Source organism: Pinus tabuliformis, chromosome 4_2 (genome assembly GCF_031772625.1).
Source record: "Pinus tabuliformis cultivar Carrire ecotype Pingquan chromosome 4_2, CPIR1, whole genome shotgun sequence".
In the NCBI taxonomy this organism is placed as follows: domain Eukaryota; kingdom Viridiplantae; phylum Streptophyta; class Pinopsida; order Pinales; family Pinaceae; genus Pinus; species Pinus tabuliformis.
This window is the reverse complement of record NC_142304.1, coordinates 1,104,684,288-1,104,703,608: the sequence shown is the minus strand read 5'-3', so window position 1 is coordinate 1,104,703,608 and position 19,321 is coordinate 1,104,684,288. Positions and strand designations below refer to the sequence as shown.

The 19,321-nt window shown below is 42.1% G+C and overlaps 1 protein-coding gene and 1 pseudogene across 1 annotated transcript in view; both read right to left on the bottom strand.

Annotated features, from left to right (window-relative positions):
• LOC149173533 (period circadian protein) overlaps positions 1 to 18,823 on the bottom strand; it is a 73,931-nt gene extending 55,108 nt beyond the window's left edge. Inside the window, exons 1-2 of the mRNA XM_089424641.1 lie at positions 18,544 to 18,823; positions 18,322 to 18,421 (exon numbers count right to left, since the gene is read on the bottom strand). Coding sequence (XP_089280767.1) covers positions 18,322 to 18,421; positions 18,544 to 18,650 — 207 coding nt within the window. The 5' untranslated portion in view covers positions 18,651 to 18,823. The remainder of the gene's footprint in view (positions 1 to 18,321; positions 18,422 to 18,543) is intronic.
• On the bottom strand, positions 9,178 to 10,103 carry LOC149173534 (cytoplasmic tRNA 2-thiolation protein 1 pseudogene; annotated as a pseudogene).
• Positions 18,824 to 19,321: the final 498 nt, after the last annotated feature.

Here is a 19,321-nt window from a genome sequence, read left to right as displayed (position 1 = left end):
TGAGATGGACGAGTTTGCAGGCAGATTTGAGGATGAGTTCTATGGCCACCAACATGTGGTACATTGCCAGTGGTGCTTCATGTCACGTGACTGGAGTGTGAGACTACTTTACCAGTTTGAAGGAGCACAATTTGGACTTCCACATTGAGCTCGATGACAATGCCAAGAACAAGCCAATAAGAAATGGAACTATTATGTTTCAGGAGGAGTCAGGGAAGCCTCTACTATTGAAAGATGTGATGTACGTTCCAAGTTTGATGAAGAATCTGATTTTTTTTCAGCCTTGGAGGACAAGGGTTATGTCGTGATTTTTTGATATGGAAAGGTGTATATTTGTCCCAAGGGTTCCAGCTTCAACATAGCAAAGGTGCTTGGAGTGAGAAGGAACAAGTTGTACAAACTTCAATCCAAGCCAACCAAAACATTGGTGAGCAACAGCAGCAACAACCATGATTTGGGGGACTTGTGGCATAGGAGAATGGCACACTTGCACATCAACCTCTGTGGCATCATTCCAAGCCCGACCCAAGGTGTGGGCAAGGGGAGGGGGAAGGCTAACCCTATGTGGACCCAATGGAGGAATGTGGACCCACGTGGGAGAAATGATGAATGGGTTTATAATGAGTGGAAGGAGAGCGATATATGTATGAGGGAGCAGGACCACGTAACCAAAATCAAGGTTTCCCATGTAGTACCATCCCTAAAGCCCAAAGGTCAGTAAAAGAGATCCCACAGGACTAGGGTCCAAAGTTAACATCCAAAAGAGGTCTAGGGGACAAGAGCACAAACTTAGCCCACTTTTTCTACTGAATCCCCCATTAATCCATGCCTAGAAGTATCCATGGTAAACAAACTACAACACTCAATTACCAAATGATAAGGCATACCTTTAGGTTCGTGAGGCTCGCCTCCAAACATACGATCATGATATATGGGTGAGGGACCACATGGCTGGCTTAGGTGGCAGAGAAATGGCACAACGAGCTAGTTGGTGGCTGCAAGGGGCTATTGGCTGCCAAATGAGGACCACCTAGGAGAAAAAAAATCTCCTAGGGATATCACCCACAAAATGTTGGGTAACATCTGGCTCCAATTTGGACGTGATCTCTCAGAAAAGTGGATGAAGCTACTTGAACGGGAGGTCATGAGAACTCCAACAATCTCTTGGTTACCGCAGACTTGTTACCTGCACATATAATAAATGAAAAACATGGGGCAGCATGCTTTCGTGGCGTCTTATGATCACACATGCTTGGATTAGACCCATAAAATCGACTCATATAAATAAACTTTCAAATGCAGTCTTTAAATCTAAATGCAGCTACTCTATCATGAGAAATATCATATGACATTAGTTCTAATGCGAAAATCAGCATGCAATACTTCCTACTCTAATATGCATATGATGCAAAACTAATAGTCAGTGTAATCATAAAGCCAGTGCAACCAACATATCATCAAAACAATATAAATATGTTGGCCTATATGATTACTCACATAGCAAATGCCAAAGCGAATGTGGATAGAATCACATGGATGATAAGGCCAGTGGGAGGTAGGAAAATAGAATGCCAACACACGGGTAATCATGCGAGAAGAGGTAAGAAAAGGATGTAATCTAGTCCATGAGATCCTCTCTTCTAACCAAAATATAGAGATGTCAATGATTAGGCTCATAAACTTTTGATGGATGGAAACCTCTGGCATATTATTATGGTCCTTATTATTTATGTCATATTTCATGGCCACTACAAGGCTATGATTAGTAGGGAAGGGAGACTGAGATGGAGAGGCACAAGTAGGTTGCCCATGATGATCACACTACAAAGGGGAGATTATAGATTAATCATGATCCTGGGGGGGTGCCCAAGGAGATAAAGAATATTCAACGAGGGGTTCTTCCTTGACACTACACTCAGAAAGGGGAAAGGGATCAAGGTCACTTAAGATCATATGAGAACAAATGTGGGAATCACTCTCAAAATGATGAACAAGGGAAGAAGGCAAAGGGGAGGGTGGACTGTTACATCCAATAGGTTTCTCTTCCCCAAAATCATCATCTAAAGTCTCAGGTGATTTGAATATAGAATCATGAGGAGGATAGGTAGGGGCCTTATCAATTTCCTTACTATTGGCATCAAAATTTTGGTTTTCCCTAAAAGGAGAATCAATTACTTCCAACTACCCCTTTTCTGGCCAAGGAAAATAATAATTCTCATTCCCAAGGGTATCAATGGATATGTCATCATAAATAATACCTGAGAGAAAGGGAGGACCAATTTCAACTGCATCCTCCTTGTCGGTGTTGTAAATGGGAACACAATCAAATTGAGGACCAACAATTTCCCATCTCTCCTTTTCAATATGGAAGTAATCTCCAATGCCATCTTCTAAAGGGCAAATGGGATCACCTTCCTCAAGGTTCTCAAAAGGAGAGTCATCAGGAGTAATGTCCTCGAGAAAGGTAAGGTTGGTCTCAACTTCATCCTTTTTGTCATGTGGACTCGAGGAGGACTCGTCTTCATTACTTAGATTCTCAATGTCTTGATGATGGTCAATGAAGGCTTCCTCTTGGATGTTTAATGTGGGGCATACTTAAAAATGTCTAAATCCATCAACGAACTCTTCAATAGATGAGATGCTCTTAGGTTCATGATCATGCAACCATGAGTTATGACCACCGAGAAATCCCATGAACAACAACATAAGAAGATCTTGGTGAACAATCTCCTCTCTTGAAGCATGTACATTAAATCTTTCTACGTGGTCAATTGCGGAGAGTGGATCACCATCAAACACAAGCACCCCACGTACCATCATTCCCGTGATATGATTAGGGTGCCCAAGGATGCTAGCAATGTCCAAAGCAAGATATTTATCAAAGAAAGACAACCTATTTGAGATATACATGAAAAAGATGTAGGGGTCGCTAGGGTGAATTTAAAGATGCCTAAAAAAATGATTGCTTCACCCTACAAGCATCGACCTTAAAGTTCAATGAAGAACTAGGGCTTCGTTCTTCCAATTGAGTCACCAATAATGTTATATCAATACGTCATATGGGGAACAAAACACACATTTTGTTTCCCCAGCAACGGCGCCAAAACGTTACCGCTTAAACTAGCAGGGGTCCTCAAGGGGGATCCTTGAAGGGCTACTACTAGGCTAAGGACAACAATGGAGCAATAGCCCACTATCACCTCGGCTAAGGCTCCCGCTCTTTAAGGATTTTCACTAATGGGAGGAGAGTCGTTATGATGAGGATCATTAAATGGATAGACCAATGATAGGATGAGGGGTGATCCTAGAAGCCTATTCACAAGAGAGGCTCAAATATGTGGCTTGCTTGATTTGGAGGCAAGGTTTAAAGCTCTCCAGGAAGGACTTAAGGGGAATTTCAAGGTTTAGGTTTAGGGTATGTGTTGATTTGGGATAGCATCGAATGTGCTCTAGCCACGAAATTTGGTGGAGAGGTTGGGGCACATGAGATCTCCAATACCCAGAAAGGATTTGGGCAGATTCTAAACAGATCCGGAGATATTAAAATAATTAATATTTTTAATGGAGTCCCTAAGTTTAGTCCCTAAGTCTAAACTTAGGGAAAATAAAATATTAATGTGTATTAATATGAATCTGTGTTAGAATGGTCCAAAAGACATGGATCAAGCCAGATCTAATCTTAGCCATTAATTAGGAACTTAATCTCGGTCATTGAGATGTCAACAGGAAAAGTATAAGAGGAGGCTTGAGGGTCACTTGGAGAACACACCAGAGTGATCAGTCATTCTATTCTCTAGAGCGGAGTTTGCTAAGAGAGATAGAATCAGTGATCAGGAGAGCAGCTGAGGGGCATTGAGTACAAAGAAACAGAGAAGGCAGAGATTGTGTCGAGAGAGCAGCGCAACAGCCAAGGAGATGGACGCAGAGCCAGCAAGGGCTCACGCGGGGCCACGCAGAGGCAACCAAGTGCTACGCAGAGCACCAGAGAGGCCAGCGTGTCTGACGCAGAGGCCCAGGAAGTTGACGCAGGGCCTCCTGGGCTGACGCAGGCCAAGAAAGGCTAACGCAGACCCAGCGTGAGACAGAAAGGGGTTGACGCAGTCCCGATTGGGCAAACGCTGGGGTTGCAAAGCAGTGTTGTGCTGAGGAGTTGTCGGAAGAATTTTCCGGGGTTTCAGCCAGGAGATTTCTCTCAAACTATGAGGTATAGCTGCTAAGAAAATTCTCTGTTGGGTAGCCCAGTTTCGGCACCCAGATTGTGCTCTGATATTGTTTAATAAGAAAACCCTCAGATAGTTGCACCGGTTTTCTCACATTGGGTTTTTCCGGGGACATTGATCCAAAAATAATGGTGTCATGTGGTGAGTTTGTTCTTGTTTCTTTTAGTTGCTGATCTATAATATGTTGAGCATGCACTAGTGTTTATTTTCAGTATTTACTTTGTAAATAACAACTTGTTAAAGAAAAATAACAAGTAGGTAGGAATAAATCAGAAAAAGCGCATGAAGGGTTTCTAAACTAAGTAAATTTAGAAACTTCAACATGGTATCATAGCATGATTGCAGATCACAGGAGGACTAAAAGACATCAGCCGAGTGGAGCAATAGCAGCAGAAAACAGTTGTCCCGAGGTGACAGAAGTTGTTTCTAGCAGCATAGAAGCCAAGAAGTGTGACGCAGAGCCAGCCAGAGCCACGCAGAAGAAGCCGCGAGCTACGCAGAGCCTCCGAGAGGCCAGCATTACTGACACAGAGGGCCAGAGGGCTAACACAGAGCCAGCATGAAGCAGAGAGGGGCTGACGCAGTTCACAGAGAGGCAATTGCTGGAGTCTAGAAAGCTGCATAAATATTGCAAAGTGGAGCTAGTGAGGTACTGTAGTTAGAACAGCACCTGACAGAGCAAGGCCAAAGGAGTTGTTACGGAGGGTTTCTAGCCGAAGAACCTGGATCAGCGGTGCAGTTGCACAAGATGATCAGAGTAGGGGGCATCTCAACAAGCGGTAGAAGGATTTCCAGGAGGGAAATCAGGACTCAGAGGGAGTCCAGAAGAGAACTTCCAGACAGGAAGTAGAGACTCAGAGGAGTCGAACAAAGAACTTCCAAGAGAGTAGTAGAGGAGCGTTATGGCACTACACAGGGTAAGATACCAGGATAGACTGGACGGAGCATCAAACTTCGCAATCTGAAAGGCCAGAATCTTATCAGTGCTTGACAGGAATCGTGTCAAGAACTTCGCCTTGAAGGTTATAACTATCCCAGTCAACCCCAATGATAACGACAAGTACGAAGAGGCGATGGCGAGGGCCAAGTGCATTATCCTTGACGGGGTCAAGGATCATGTGGTACCACATATAGTCGAGAAGGAAACGACAGTTGAGATGTGGAAGGCTCTCAAGAACCTGTACCAGCATACTTCTATGCAGAGAAGAATGTTGCTCGAGAACCACATGAGGTCATATCAGATGAAGAAGGTTCAATCGATTGACACCTTCCTCGAAGGAATGAATGATATCTGAGACCAGTTGACTGCTATAGGAGCGATACCAGATCAGGAGCTTATGGTGAGGACAGCCCTAAATGTTGTCTCAGAAGATTGGGAAGTGTTTGTCCAGAGTATCCTGGGCAGAGGGACTCTCCCACCTTGGGACGAGATGTGGGCAGCTCTTCGCTAGGAAGAGATCAGACGGTAGTCGAAGACAAGTAGTAGCAGCAAAGGGATCAAGGTCAAGCAGGAGGAGAAGGATGTGGCCCTAGCATCTGAGGGAAAGCAGGAGAAGCAGAAGAAGAAAGATCTCTCCAAGATCAAGTGCTTCCACTGTGGGGACATGGGTCATTATGCGACTCAGTGCCCAAGCAAGAAGAGTAAGGGAGAGTCTTCCGAGACTAAGGCAGCGCCAGCACAGGCAGAGAAAGAAGTTTCGACAGACGATGACTGTGCCATAAGTGCACACGCGCCACTTGAGCGGAAATGGGGAGACATCGAGCTGTAGTCAGGCGGACTACAGGCGATGAGGGGCAGGACCCTCGAGATACCGAGCATCTTGGATTAGACCTTGCTACGGGAGCCCCGACGAGGAGTAGCAGGACTGGCTGAGTGGGTAGAGACGGATGCGGATGGAGCGGCAGAGAGAGCTATAGTGCAGGAGTCCCGAGACGGCCCAGAGCTAGCAGGTTGCAGCAGTGAGAGAGGCACAGGAGTGTTGCACCAGTGCAGGAAAGCACAAAGAGGTGTGCAATGATGTGAGATGCATGGAGTTGTTGCAGCAGCGCAGAGGTTAGAGAGGGAGCACTTGTTAGCGACAAAGGGAGCTTTAGCATCAGAGGGTGTTTCTAGCCCAACAAGGAGGTCAGTTGGGAGATCAGTTACTTACTTCTCAGTAACTGAGTTGCAGTGCAGCAATGAGCGGCACGATGCAACATGATGAGAGGAGGTGCAGTGCGGATGCAGTGTTGGGAGAAAGTACCAGCAGCAGCACGGATGTAGAGGGAGTTGTCGTACAGATGCAGCAGTGGCAGTGGCAAAACCATGGGCAGCAGTACAGGAGGCAGCAGTGTAGAGGATGTTGGGCAGGAAGGCCTAGCATCAGCACAGGTACCGACGCTGGATGATCAGAGTAATACTCAGTGAGGAGTGTTGATTTGGATTAGCATCAGATATGCTCTAGCCATGAAATTTGGTGAAGAGGTTGGGGCACATGAGATCTCCAATACCCAGAAAGGGTTTGGGCAGATTCTAGACAAATCAGGAGATATTTAAATAATTAATATTTTTAATGAAGTCCCTAAGTCTAAACTTAGGGAAAATAAAATATTAATGTGTATTAATATGAATCTATGTTAGAATCGTCCAAAAGACATGGATCAAGCCAGATCTAATCTTAGTTGTTGATTAGGGACTTAATCTCGGTCGTTGAGATGTCAACAGGAAAAGTATAAGAGGAGGCTTGACGGTCACTTGGAGAACACACCAAAGTGATCAGTCATTCTATTCTCTAGAGCGGGGTTTGCTAAGAGAGATAGAATCAGTGATCAGGAGAGCAGCTAAGGGGCATTGAGTACAGAGAAACAGAGAAGGCAAAGATTGTGTCGGGAGAGTAGCGCAGCAGCCAAGGAGAGGGACACAGAGCCAACAAGGGCTCACGCAGGGCCACGCAGAGGCAGCGAAGTGTTGGGCAGAGCACCAGAGAGGCCAGCGTGTCTGACGTGGAGGCCCAAGAAGCTGACTCAGGGCCTCCTGGGGCTGACGCAAGGCCAGCGTGAGACAGAGAGGGGCTGACGCAGTCCAGATTGGGCAGATGCTGGGGTTGCAAAGCAGTTTTGTGTTGAGGAGCTGCTGGAAGAATTTTTCGGGGTTTCAGCCAGGAGATTTCTCTCCAACTGTGAGATATAGCTACTAAGAAAATTCTCTGTTGGGTAGGCCAGTTTCGGCACCCAGATTGTGCTTTGATATTGTTTAATAAGAAAACCCTCAGATAGTTGCACCGGTTTTCCCGCATTGGGTTTTTCAGGGGACATTGATCCAAAAATAATGGTGTCATGTGGTGTGTTTGTTCTTGATTCTTTTATTTGTTGATCTATAATATGTTGAGCATGCACTGGTGTTTATTTTCAGTATTTACTTTGTAAATAACAACTTGTTAAAGAAAAATAACAAGTAGGTAAGAATAAATCAGAAAAAGTGCATGAAGGGTTTCTAAACTAAGTAAATTTAGAAACTTCAACAGTATGTATCTTATAATGGAGGTTCCTAGGCCTTGAAATTCTTGTGAAAGCTTGGATTCCCAGTGATCCTTGAAGAATTACCCTTAATAATGTATGGGAATACACGAGGCCAAGTGGACCTGGGGAGTAGGTCAAGGCAGTATGGTTTGGCAACCAATGATATGCTTGACCTGTTCCGAAGGGGGAATGGACCTGTTAGCGCTTGAGATTTCACCCTAGGCTGAGGAAGGTAAACCTTCAAGGCAACATCAAACCATTTCACCTCGTAGCTAGCCCTACGGGGTATGAGAAGGCTCTCTCCGGTCTATCTCGGCAAATTTTCAATGGGGTGAGATGACCAACAAGTTAACACTGATATTAGGCTAGTAAACTGATTAGGAAGGTTGATTTGAAGTTTTTGGGGTTTTTAATGACGGGGTTTTTCTGGGCTGCATGGGCAAAATCACAGCTTCAAACAGAGAAATATAATGAACAACACAGGTTGACGACTGAGGCAAGGTAGGCAAGGAATTTAGCATCAAATCTAGATTTTTAAATGGGATGGCAAGACTGGTGAGGAGCTAAGGAGGGCAAATAATACTTTGAATCCTCCTTAAACAGAAGAAAACATGGAATATGAGCAAATTTATAGGAGGAGCATACAATAATATGAATTCCTACCTAAACACTTCATTTGCTCAATTAGATATGATCATGAGGTGAATGAAACATAACAGTTTACATATGAGACAAAGGGAAAACTTATGCTAAATTAACATACCACATGAATCTCAGAAGTTAGAGCTGTAAAATTTTCATTAAAAATCCCTGCAGAAAACTGTACATTGAAAGCTCTGTTCCAGCACTCAGCACTCAGAAACTCTCCCCTCTTCTCTCCCTCTAAAAAAAAAATCCAAAGTATTGCTTCAATACCAATTACATGCTCAAGCTGTTACTAGCTTCTAGGAACCGAAAACTAACCTCTAGGAATTAAAACTAATTAATATTCAAAAAATAGACCAAATCAGGATCAGATTGCACAAGGTGTCGAGTTGTGAAGGTTGCTGGTCAAACTGTTTTGAAATAGGAATCTTCAAAGCTGCCATTTGTCATAGACTGCCACCTGCTTTCGGAATTCTCTCCTCTATGGACGCACTTGGTCGATGGATCAAAAGGGTATTTACAGATTTGTTACACGTCTGATGAACAACCATATCCAGAATTAGAAATCGACACCAAAGATGACCAAGCCAGAGTTATAATATGCCACCATCGAATTCCAACACACCCAATCACATGCAATATGGTAGCATCAACAAAAGCCCATAATCCGCCTTCTAAGAGCCACATCGCCCACAAAATCTCCAAAGGATCAATCGCTGGCGGAAATCATGGAACGGAATCCTGTCTGTCTCAGGTTCCCCATGATCTGAAACTCATCATCTGTCTAGACTCTACATTGAAAGTGACTTTCTTGTTATAGAGCTGTGCAGAGGAGGGGCGCTACTCCATCTGTAGCAGGCATATCAATTTTTAAAGCATGGCGTCCCCTAGTTCGATTAATTCCACGTTTTGGAAGGCCTCGGTTCAAACCATCTATTAAAACACATGCTTTGCACCATTTCTGGCTGGAAATATAACCACAGCGCTCACATACACCTTGTTCTGGCATTTTTGCTGAAGAAGAAACGCGAAAATTCTCACCTGATCTAATTATGTCACGGATTGCTCTTGGTCTGATTTGTTCTAAATCTTTAATAAAATCACGAGCAAAGCCTCGATATGCATTTGGTGAATAAATGCATTTGGTAGAGAAGTAATCAAGCTTCTTGAGATATGCATACATGACGATCTCCTTTTCATATGTATATTTAAAAGGCTTGCATCTTGGAATAGATCCATCTTCCCCTGTTGTTATCAATGTGCATCTACTTAGCCTGGCAATATCTCCACGAAGAATATTTAATAGTACAGTCTCTGCTATATCATCTGCGTTGTGACCAGTTGCAATTTTATCTGCTCTTACCATTGCAGCCCCTCTATCTAAAGCCTGGCGACGAAAAACTCCACAAAATGTACATAATTATGTCGTTTAGTGATGCCTTCATCTATTGATAGCAAGAACAGATCTAGACCATAATTGTGTCGTTTATTCAACTTTGTCAAGACATGTGCTAGAATAGTGGAGTCTTTACCACCAGAAGCTCCAATAGCAACACGTTCTCCTGGTCTGAAAAGATGTTTCTTGATAATAACCTTGTGAATCTCTTCTTCAAAGGCATAATAAAAGCATTCCCTGCATACCTGTTGTTGAGTCTTGGGTCTTCTCAGAGCAGCTTTCTTTTGTGCACATATGTCGCACTGGCGTCCCATTTTCTTTGGCTTCTCCATGTTCTGCTCCATTTGTGGTGTGCAGAGCTCACAATTCCATCAACGGCAAATTGAAGCCTTTGTCGGAATGAATATTTTGGTTTCACCAAGACGATCTTACAAACTAGCCATTACCTTCACGCATAAGTCTAGACTCTAAACAGCCCACAATTTTGCTAGGAAAACTATAGGAATTCGGGCCAGCACATTTCAGGATTTTGGGCCAAGGTTTCGTGGTGAATCCATTTCTTTCGGAAATATGATCCACATAAATAGTGCAAGGGAATACATATGGGCCACATAGAGTGTAACAAAGAGCGAGCCTATGAGAGTATATACGAGCCACAAGTTATGAATCTAACCACTGAATTATTTAGACAAAGCGATATGTAATCCACAGAGAAATGTATTCAGATCACTGTAACAGGCTGCGAGCTTGTAACTGTTCTATTTTTCCCACATATAGATCATATCTCAGGAAGGTAGGACCAATTTCAACATTTGAACAATCAGGTCCCATTTTCAGTCGCCAGACTAAGTTTGTACTCAGCATTATTTGTCCTGTGGATGTCATATCCCAGGAGATGTCATTACCGCTAAAGTCCCATGAACCTGACTGAGAAACATTCTGGTTGTGATTTGAAGAAGTTAGAGTAACGTGTCCAAGGGATCCATGATATGATAACTTCTCACTGCTTTCTATTGGAAAAGAAGATTCAAACCCAGTAGATACAGCATTCTGCTTTTCTAAATGCTCATTTGCCTCTGTTGAACTAGAAGGTGCAAACTTGTTTTCCTTCAAGATTTTTAAAACCTTATCTCCATCAAGCTCTCCTTTATAGGATACAGCGTAAATTGTAGTAAATTTGTAACTGTCAACTTTAAGGATATATTCATGCAAGTGCCAACCATTGCTTACTTGCAGAAGGCTTGCAGAACCCTGAATTTTAAAGTTGTTAAACTTTGATCCTGCTGTCTTGTAACTTTTGTCTGGGAACTGAAGAGAATAGTTCGATTTGTTGTTTGTGGCACTGCCTTCTTGTGTGAGAAATAAAAGGGTTCCAGCATCTAAACTGTTTGAAAGATGTAATGCAAGGCAAAGTCTTGAATCCTCTGCAGTTTTCATCTTGGACCTTTTCCCAAATCTTATTTCAGTGCAGAATGAGATACTACTGTAATGCCTCTGATTGCTGATGATGTTTTGAATTGTGTTTGTGCTTTTGCAGAGATAAGAGCTGAGGAAACTGCTCCCTTTTGAAGAGCTGGAGATAAATTACATAAATTTAAACAACACATTAATGATTTCTTCTTCAAAACAGGGTTTTGAAGAAGAATCAATCTCTGACATGAGACGGAGTCTAACAGGACCAAAGAAAGAATTTTTAATGCAAGACAATGTGAGGGTCCCAATGAGGCTTCTAGCCTAAGAAAACCAAGGGCAAGATTCAATCTCGAGGAGGCTTGAGATATCTCAATATCCGACCATCAAAATTTCTTCAAAATTGGAGGGCACCTAGGAGACACTAGCGCAGTAGGGGCCAAGAGATCGAACTCTTTTGATGGGTGATTTGCAAGATAAATGATACCCTAGGAGACCTAATGGAGCTAGGCCTAGAAAAGGGGAGGGAGTAGGATGAAAAAGATTTAAGGTGATCACCTTTGGGTGGACCAATGCCTAATCCTTTGGGGAGAAATGGAGTCAGGTAGAATTATCACTATGGACCTTCGAATTTTCTAGGTTAAGGGGGCCTCAAAGGCAACTTTACTTGGCACTAGGGCAGCGGCAAAAGTAGCTTCAAAGACTTTATACTTCGTTTTGCAAGATAAATGGCTTATCAAGATGGATTTCAGTAATGAAACATCCCTAGGAACATTCATTCATTATACATGGCCCAGACATGAAGCATTTACTATCCAAAAACAAAATTTCCACAACTTCACATAAGAGATGCAACAAATAAGCCCTAGTATAGCAAAATCTGAGCAACAATGTATGTGACAAAATTAGAAAGAAAGAATAGCAATAAAATGTACTTACATGTATAAGAATATATCCAACCATCCAAAAAAACTTGCCATCAAGAAGCTCCAAGACATATGAAAATTATCCAAACATCAAAACTCATTCCATGCTCTGAAATTCGTCCTCCAAGAAAGATAGCGAAATTCTCAAGAGAGATACAAGTCCAATCCAAGTGATGATGCTAAAATGAATTCACATCACTTGTATTTATACACTTCTAATGAGTTTGATTCTAATGAGTTCGATTTACCTAATTACGCCTACATTAGCCCTAGAATAAAATAATGTGCAAAATAACTAACTTTTAGTGACAAGCCCACCAAACTAGCTCATAAACAAAAGAATAAGCCTCTCAAGAGGTCGAATGATCAATAATACATGTCGTTGGGCCTTCTAAGAAGCCTGATGAAGTCCATATTGACATAATGATGAATAGGACTCCCAAAAGTAGTGGACAAGGGGTTGGCCGCTTGTTCTCCAAACAATAAACCTGTGGTGCTCTCAATGGGTGTGGGGGCACACAAGTAACCTCATGGGTCTCCACATAGATCGAAGATGCTAGTAGACCATCTACAAGGGCTCAAATGATGGTGTAAGTGATGCCACATCAGCATACAGGTCCTGGGTCATCTGCCAAGTGCATGGTACACTGTGGGGTCAGCTGGGAATGCTGAACCAAGTGCATCTTTCTCGTCCAATAGGTGAATCTCGAGCAATCTCTAAACATCTCTAGGGATCCATGGAATGTTGTCTACTGTTATAGAGGCCCATGGCTCTCTACACACACCCTACATGTGCCTATGTAGCCCTTTGAAGGGTTAAGATCCCATACAGGGAGACCAAACCCAATATGGAGACCATCTGCAATCCTGCATAAGATCCAATGCATCTCCTAGCCTTCCAGTACAACAAGTCATTTAAGGAAATTGAGTTAAAGAGCTTACAAACCATGGACAACAAGTGAGCACTTCATAATGGCATGCTCTTCCATAATGGGCTTTGGCATGTACTAATGTCTCCAAGCTCCAAATGGGGTTAACCAAGTATCCTATTAGGTGGTTTCTACTTTTAAAGGGGATAGTATGTCCAAGGTACATCCTTCAAAGGTTGGTGGCTTGTGATAAAGAGATAAACGTAGTAGGGACTCGGGAGTGAAAGGGGAAGCCTTGGGCCACATGCTGGGGTACAAGGGTAGCTAGTAAAAGGGAAGCCCACACTTGGGTATATAATGTATAGGAGGGAGCAATCGTGGTACATGAGGTGCCCCGACCTTGATTTTTCCACCCTTCTTTATATGCATTTTTCCTTTTATGATTTTTCTTTAATTAACAACTCGAGGCTCAAGGGATAAGAGCATGATGTGTAAGATATAGCAGTGGATACCCCCTTAAAGGTAGGGCGGTTAATTACCTACCAGGGGTTGGGACAATCATGGGTACCTGAATGATAAAGGAGGTTCATCTAAGGCCTGTTACCACCCAAACCAGCAAGGGACCTAAAAGGGGTTCCTAAGAGGGCAATGGTGGAGGCTTAGCCCACTGTCACCACAACTAAGTCTCCCTGCTCTTTACGGACTTTCACCGATGGGAGGAGTCCCGGTAGTGTAGGGATCACTTGTAAAGTATATGTCAATGGATAGGTGGAAAATGACCCTGGAAACCCTTTCCCAGGGATGGAGTGATGAATGGAACTGGCTTGCTCTTTAAGCAAGGGACTTGGTCCTCCAGGGGTAACAGGTGAGGATTGGGGGGTTGAGGGAGAAGGAATACGCTTATAGACAAGGTTCTCAATTCCTCTAATCCTTGGAAACTTGGATTCCCAAATGGTCCTTGACAAATAATCTTTATTGAGAAGTGGGACCGCATGGGGCCAAGTGGACCCAGTTCAAGTTCGGGGACGGAATGTAGCAACCAATGATGTTCCTATCCTAGACAAGGTGAAAGGAAAGGACCAAACAGAATATTTACTTCAAAAGGTTGAATTGATCCTGTTGAGGTCTAGCCTTGGGATGCCTAGGTAAACTTCGATCCTAGAGCTAAGTCTTGGGATTCCCAGAGATTCCACCATTCGATTTGCCTCAAATTTGGAGGAGAGGGAGGGGACCCACCAATGCAATAGCCTATAGGAGATCAAAGTTTTTCCTTGGGTCAATTCCCAGGAAATTGATGCCCTAGGTGACCTAATGGGGCTAGACTTGGGGAAAAAAGGGGAAAATGGTAAAAAGAGGGTTAAAATGATCACCCCTTTAAGGGACCAGTGCCTAATTCACTTTTGGATATGGAGTCAAGGATGGCGATGAGTAAGAACTTGCTTTCTTGATCAAGGAGACCCAGATAGTCAACTTCATATGATGTTGAGAGAAAGAAAAGAAAAGTGACCTTCAAGCATTTATACTTCAAAGTAAACGAAGCAAGCTCATCGAGACAAATAATCTCTAGGACATTTCATTCATATAACATTGGCCCATACATTAAATTAGCTAAAACATGCTCAATTCCACATTTTGATTATGCAAAAACTAGCCCTAATTTTAGCAGTATGCAGCAACAAGAATAATAACATCAAAATTCACTTACAATGTTACGGGTATATCCAACCAGCATTTCGTTAACAAGACAAAGCTCCAAGGACAAGATAAATAGCCCAAATCCATACGTCAAAATTCATCCATCTCCAGAAAATATCCTCCAAGGAAAAAATGTGAAGTTCTCTATGATTAGAGAGATCCCAAATTAAGCAAAGATCCAAATGAATGTATCTAACATCAATATATAGCCTCTTACGGAGTTCGAATTAGCCTACGGGCCTACATTAACCCCCAATGATAAAATAATGTGCAAATAAAACCCCTATTGATGACAACCCAACCAAACTAGCTCACAAGTGTAAGAATAAGCCTCACAAGGGGCCAAATAATAATATGTACATGTCATAAGGCCCTCTAAAGTCTTGATAATATCGTGAAGTGCCATATTGAGGAATAAATTCCTCAGAATATGATGGACAAGGGGGTGGCCCCTTGTTCTCCAAGTAGTAGACCTATGGTACTCCCAGTGGGTCTGAGGGCACATAAATGACCCCATGGGTCTTCATATGAATCAAAGATGCCTGTAGATCCTCTACAAGGGTCCAAGTGGTGGAATGAATGTTGCCATGACATTGTACAAGTCTTGGGACACCTGTCAAGAGTGTGGGTCCCCTGTGAGGGCCTACTGGGCATAACGTACCAAGCATATCACCATCATACCAAAAGTGGATCGCTAGTAGTCTCTGAGCATCTATGAAGATCCGTGGAGTCTTGCCTATTGCAGTGGAGGCCCACGGCTCTCTATGCACACCCTGCACGTACCAATGTAGACCTCTGGGAGTTAGGATCCCATATAGGGAAACCAAACCCAAATGGAAACCACCTGCAATCCTGCATAAGATCCAATGCGTCCCCTAGGCTTCCAATACAACCAGTGATTAAAATAATAGGGTAAAAGAGCTTACAAATCATGGATAACAAAGTGGGCACTTCATAATGGCATGGCCTTTCATAGTGGGCTTTGGCATGTGCTAGTGTCTCCAAGCTCCAAAGGGGGTTAGCCAAGTACCTTATTAGGTGGTTTCAGCTCGTAAAGGGGATAGTATGTCCAAGGTACATCCCTCTAATGGGGGTGGCAAGTGACAAATAAGTGAGATGGAATAGGGAATGAGAGGGGCAGTCCTGGGCCACATAGTGGGGCATAGGGGTAGCTAGATAAGGGGAAGCCCACACCTGGGTATGTAATGTATAGGAGGGAGCAATCGTGGTACATGAGGTGCCCCGACCTTGATTTTTCCACCTTTCTTTATATACCTTTTGTCTTTTATGAATTTTCTTTAATTAACTACTCGAGGCTCAAAGGACAAGAGCATGATGTGTAAGTCTGTAAGATATAACAGTGATTACCCCCTTTAGGTAGAGAGGCTCATTACCCTCCAGGGGTTGGGACAATCATGGGTTCCTGAATGATGGAGGAGGCTCATCTAGGGCCTATGGAACCAGGGTGATGGCCATGGATTGGGGTAGAGCTCATGTAATGGCTTCTGCCCACGTGCTGACTATTTTTGTCCCAGCCATCTTTTGCATTTTGTGGTACAATTTCCTGTTAAATGTGGCCAATTATGCTTTTCACTTTTCTTTTAATTGCTTCAACCTTCGGGGCATCATTCTAGGCCTGACCCAAGGTGGGGAGCAAGGGGATAGGGAGGTTGGCCCTATGTGGACCCAAAACGAAAATGTGGACCCGAGTAGGAGAAAAGATGAATGGGGGTATAGTGAGTGGAAACTTGGAAAGGGAGTAATATGTGCGGGGAAGGGAGCGGGACCACGCACCCAAAGTCGAGGTTTCCCAAGTAGCCCCACCCTAGAACCAAATGGTCAATAAAGGAGATCCCATGGGACTAGGATCCAAGGGTAACAACCAAAATAGATCAAGGGGACAAGAGCACAAACTAAGCCCACTCTTTCCGCCAAATCCCCCCATCAATCCATATCCAGAAGTATCCATGATAAGTAAACCCAATACTTGATTACCAAATGACCAGACATACCTTTAGATTCGGGAGGCCCACCTTCAAAGAGGATCTGGGTTTTAAACCCAAAAAAGAAGAGATCGTCCTAAACCTCTTGTTCCTCAAACATTCGGGCAATGCCACTAACCAAAAATCTTGGGACCAACTGCTGAAAATATGAGATATGGAAACCCTGGTTTGACAGCCCTTAGGGCAATATAACTAGCCAAAAAAATTGGATCTATTGTCAAATGTGCAAAAATACAAAAGTTTATAAGATTCTAGGTCCATATGGACCACACTGCTAGGGCACCATTTTGGGGATGAAATTTGTTAAATGGAACTCTAAATCAGCAATAAAGCCACCAGCAGTAAATCAGCACTAGAAGAGCCTTGAAATAATGGATGGTCTGAAAAATACTAGTGTAATAGCCTGTAGGTGATGTGACCAGTCAAGAATCTTTTAGATCTGTCCAAGGAAAATTTCCTGAAACAAAACAGCAGGAAATCCCTAATGCTGAGCACTTCAATCTTGTGCAAAAGATCTCCAAAAAACACATAAAACAAGCTCAAAAACATCCCTAAATTATGCACCCTTCTCCAACTAATAATAAAACCATAAAAAACGGCCCTGATAATGCTGAGCACTTCAATCTTGTGCAAGAGATCTCCAAAAAACACATAAAACAAGCTCAACAACATCCCTAAATGAAGCACCCTTCTCCAACTAATAATAAAACCATAAAAAACGGCCATAACACTCCTCAAGTTAAAGTTTCTTCCACATGCAAGCTTTGAAACTTAGAAGATACTAGCATGAACAGCAGTAAAAACCCTAAACCACAGTGAAACAAGTATAAAGAGGTCTACACCCACTCTGATACCACGTCGTGGCCACACGAGAAAGCAGGGATCGAATGGAATCGCAAACAAACCCTAATAATTGCAATCAAATGGAAGAAACAGAACTTGATAAAGAGTAAGCAAGTGCACTAGAGCTGATTCACTGAACCATAGGTGCCCTCGCATAAGAGGCCATGAGAGCAATATGGAGAGATAACCAAGCACAAAAAACATACCAAGACAGAAAGAGGGTGAAACTGTATATGGTGTCTGTACGCTTAAAACCTTCTGAAAAGAGCAATAGCTCATTATAATGACTTACAAATGATACTTGAGTCTGTAATTATAGACACCACAAGTGGTAGGGAGCCCTTCAATGAGAGGTTATGGGTCCACATAAGACCGGTCGATCTTAACCAAAAATAGTACTAAAATAAATAAGCATAAGTTGGTGTTAGTCATATATATTAATGATATCATATGAGTTTTAGCCACAAGTGAAGATTAGAACATTCAGAACCATATTTACTTCTCTTGGGTATGACTTGATTCCAAGAGTGTGAGTAAACCAACGGAATGGGATAACATCTTAAAACAAAATGTTGATCTCTTCTGTAATGAACTGCAAACCATTGTCCCCGTGCCCAGAAATAATAGTTCTATTCCCGCAGTCCTTACAGTACCCCACTTTACTGAGGGATATACTATCTTCAGTAATTAGCCATTCTATGATCTGGATTTCAGTATCTGCTTCAAGTATCTCTAAGAATGTTAATGTAAAGGATGGAAATGAGGTCTCATACAAACATATTGAAACGACCCAATTAAGTGTTTTCACCTAAATACCTGCGGGGAGCCTTCTGAATCCACAAAGTTTACAATTTGACCAGATGCAGCAACATCTACCAGTCCATAGCTGTCCAGTGGCAGGTCCAGAGGTAGTTCTCTGTACAAAAGGCATTTCAGTTCACTAGAAGAGAGCCCTGGAAGAAATATGCCCATGAAATATTTGATATAGCATACCTTTAGATTATTGAAAAAATTGGCCTTCTATTGAAGAAAACTTACGTTCTTTTCCATGATGAAGAAGGGCTCTGGCGAAGGGCATGTGCAAGCCTTAAGCCTGCACCGTGCTTCTCTTTGCAGAATACAATCACCTTGCTTCCTAATTCCATTTGAAAATTCTGGATCTCTCTGGGAGAAAACACATACAAATCCTGATGTGAAGAAGCAAACAATGATCTTTAATGAAGGCGTTAATCGTTTTCGCGTAGGGTCACTTTTACAGTGATTTTTTTATATTGTTGGCCACGGTAGCCATGTTGCATACATTGAATTCGTTGTATTCTCATTGCCATTAGTGAGAATGTGAATTTATGACATCCTTACTATTTATTTAAGTAATTCATAAATTTTGATGGAAAAAATTTAGAAATTTAAATATATATATATATATATATTATTTTTATTTATTTTTTTTTCAGGATGGGTTGGAATTACACATATGAAATATGCATCATTTAAATGTAAAAAATAGATTTCAAATTATGTTATTTGGGTAAAAAATATTATTTTTAAATTTATGTAAAAAAAATTATTTAGGTAAAAAACATATATTTCAAATAAGATAATTTGTGTAAAAAATATTATTTTTAAATTTGTGTAAAAAATATTATTTAAGAAAACAAATATAATTAAATTGCACTTCAAAAATAATAATTAAAAAAATTATATAAATATGAATTAGATATAATATATTTATATTTGATTTAAATTTCAAAATATATGTCACATTATCAATTTTCTTAATATTTTATGTCATAAAATTATCAATTTTCTTAATATT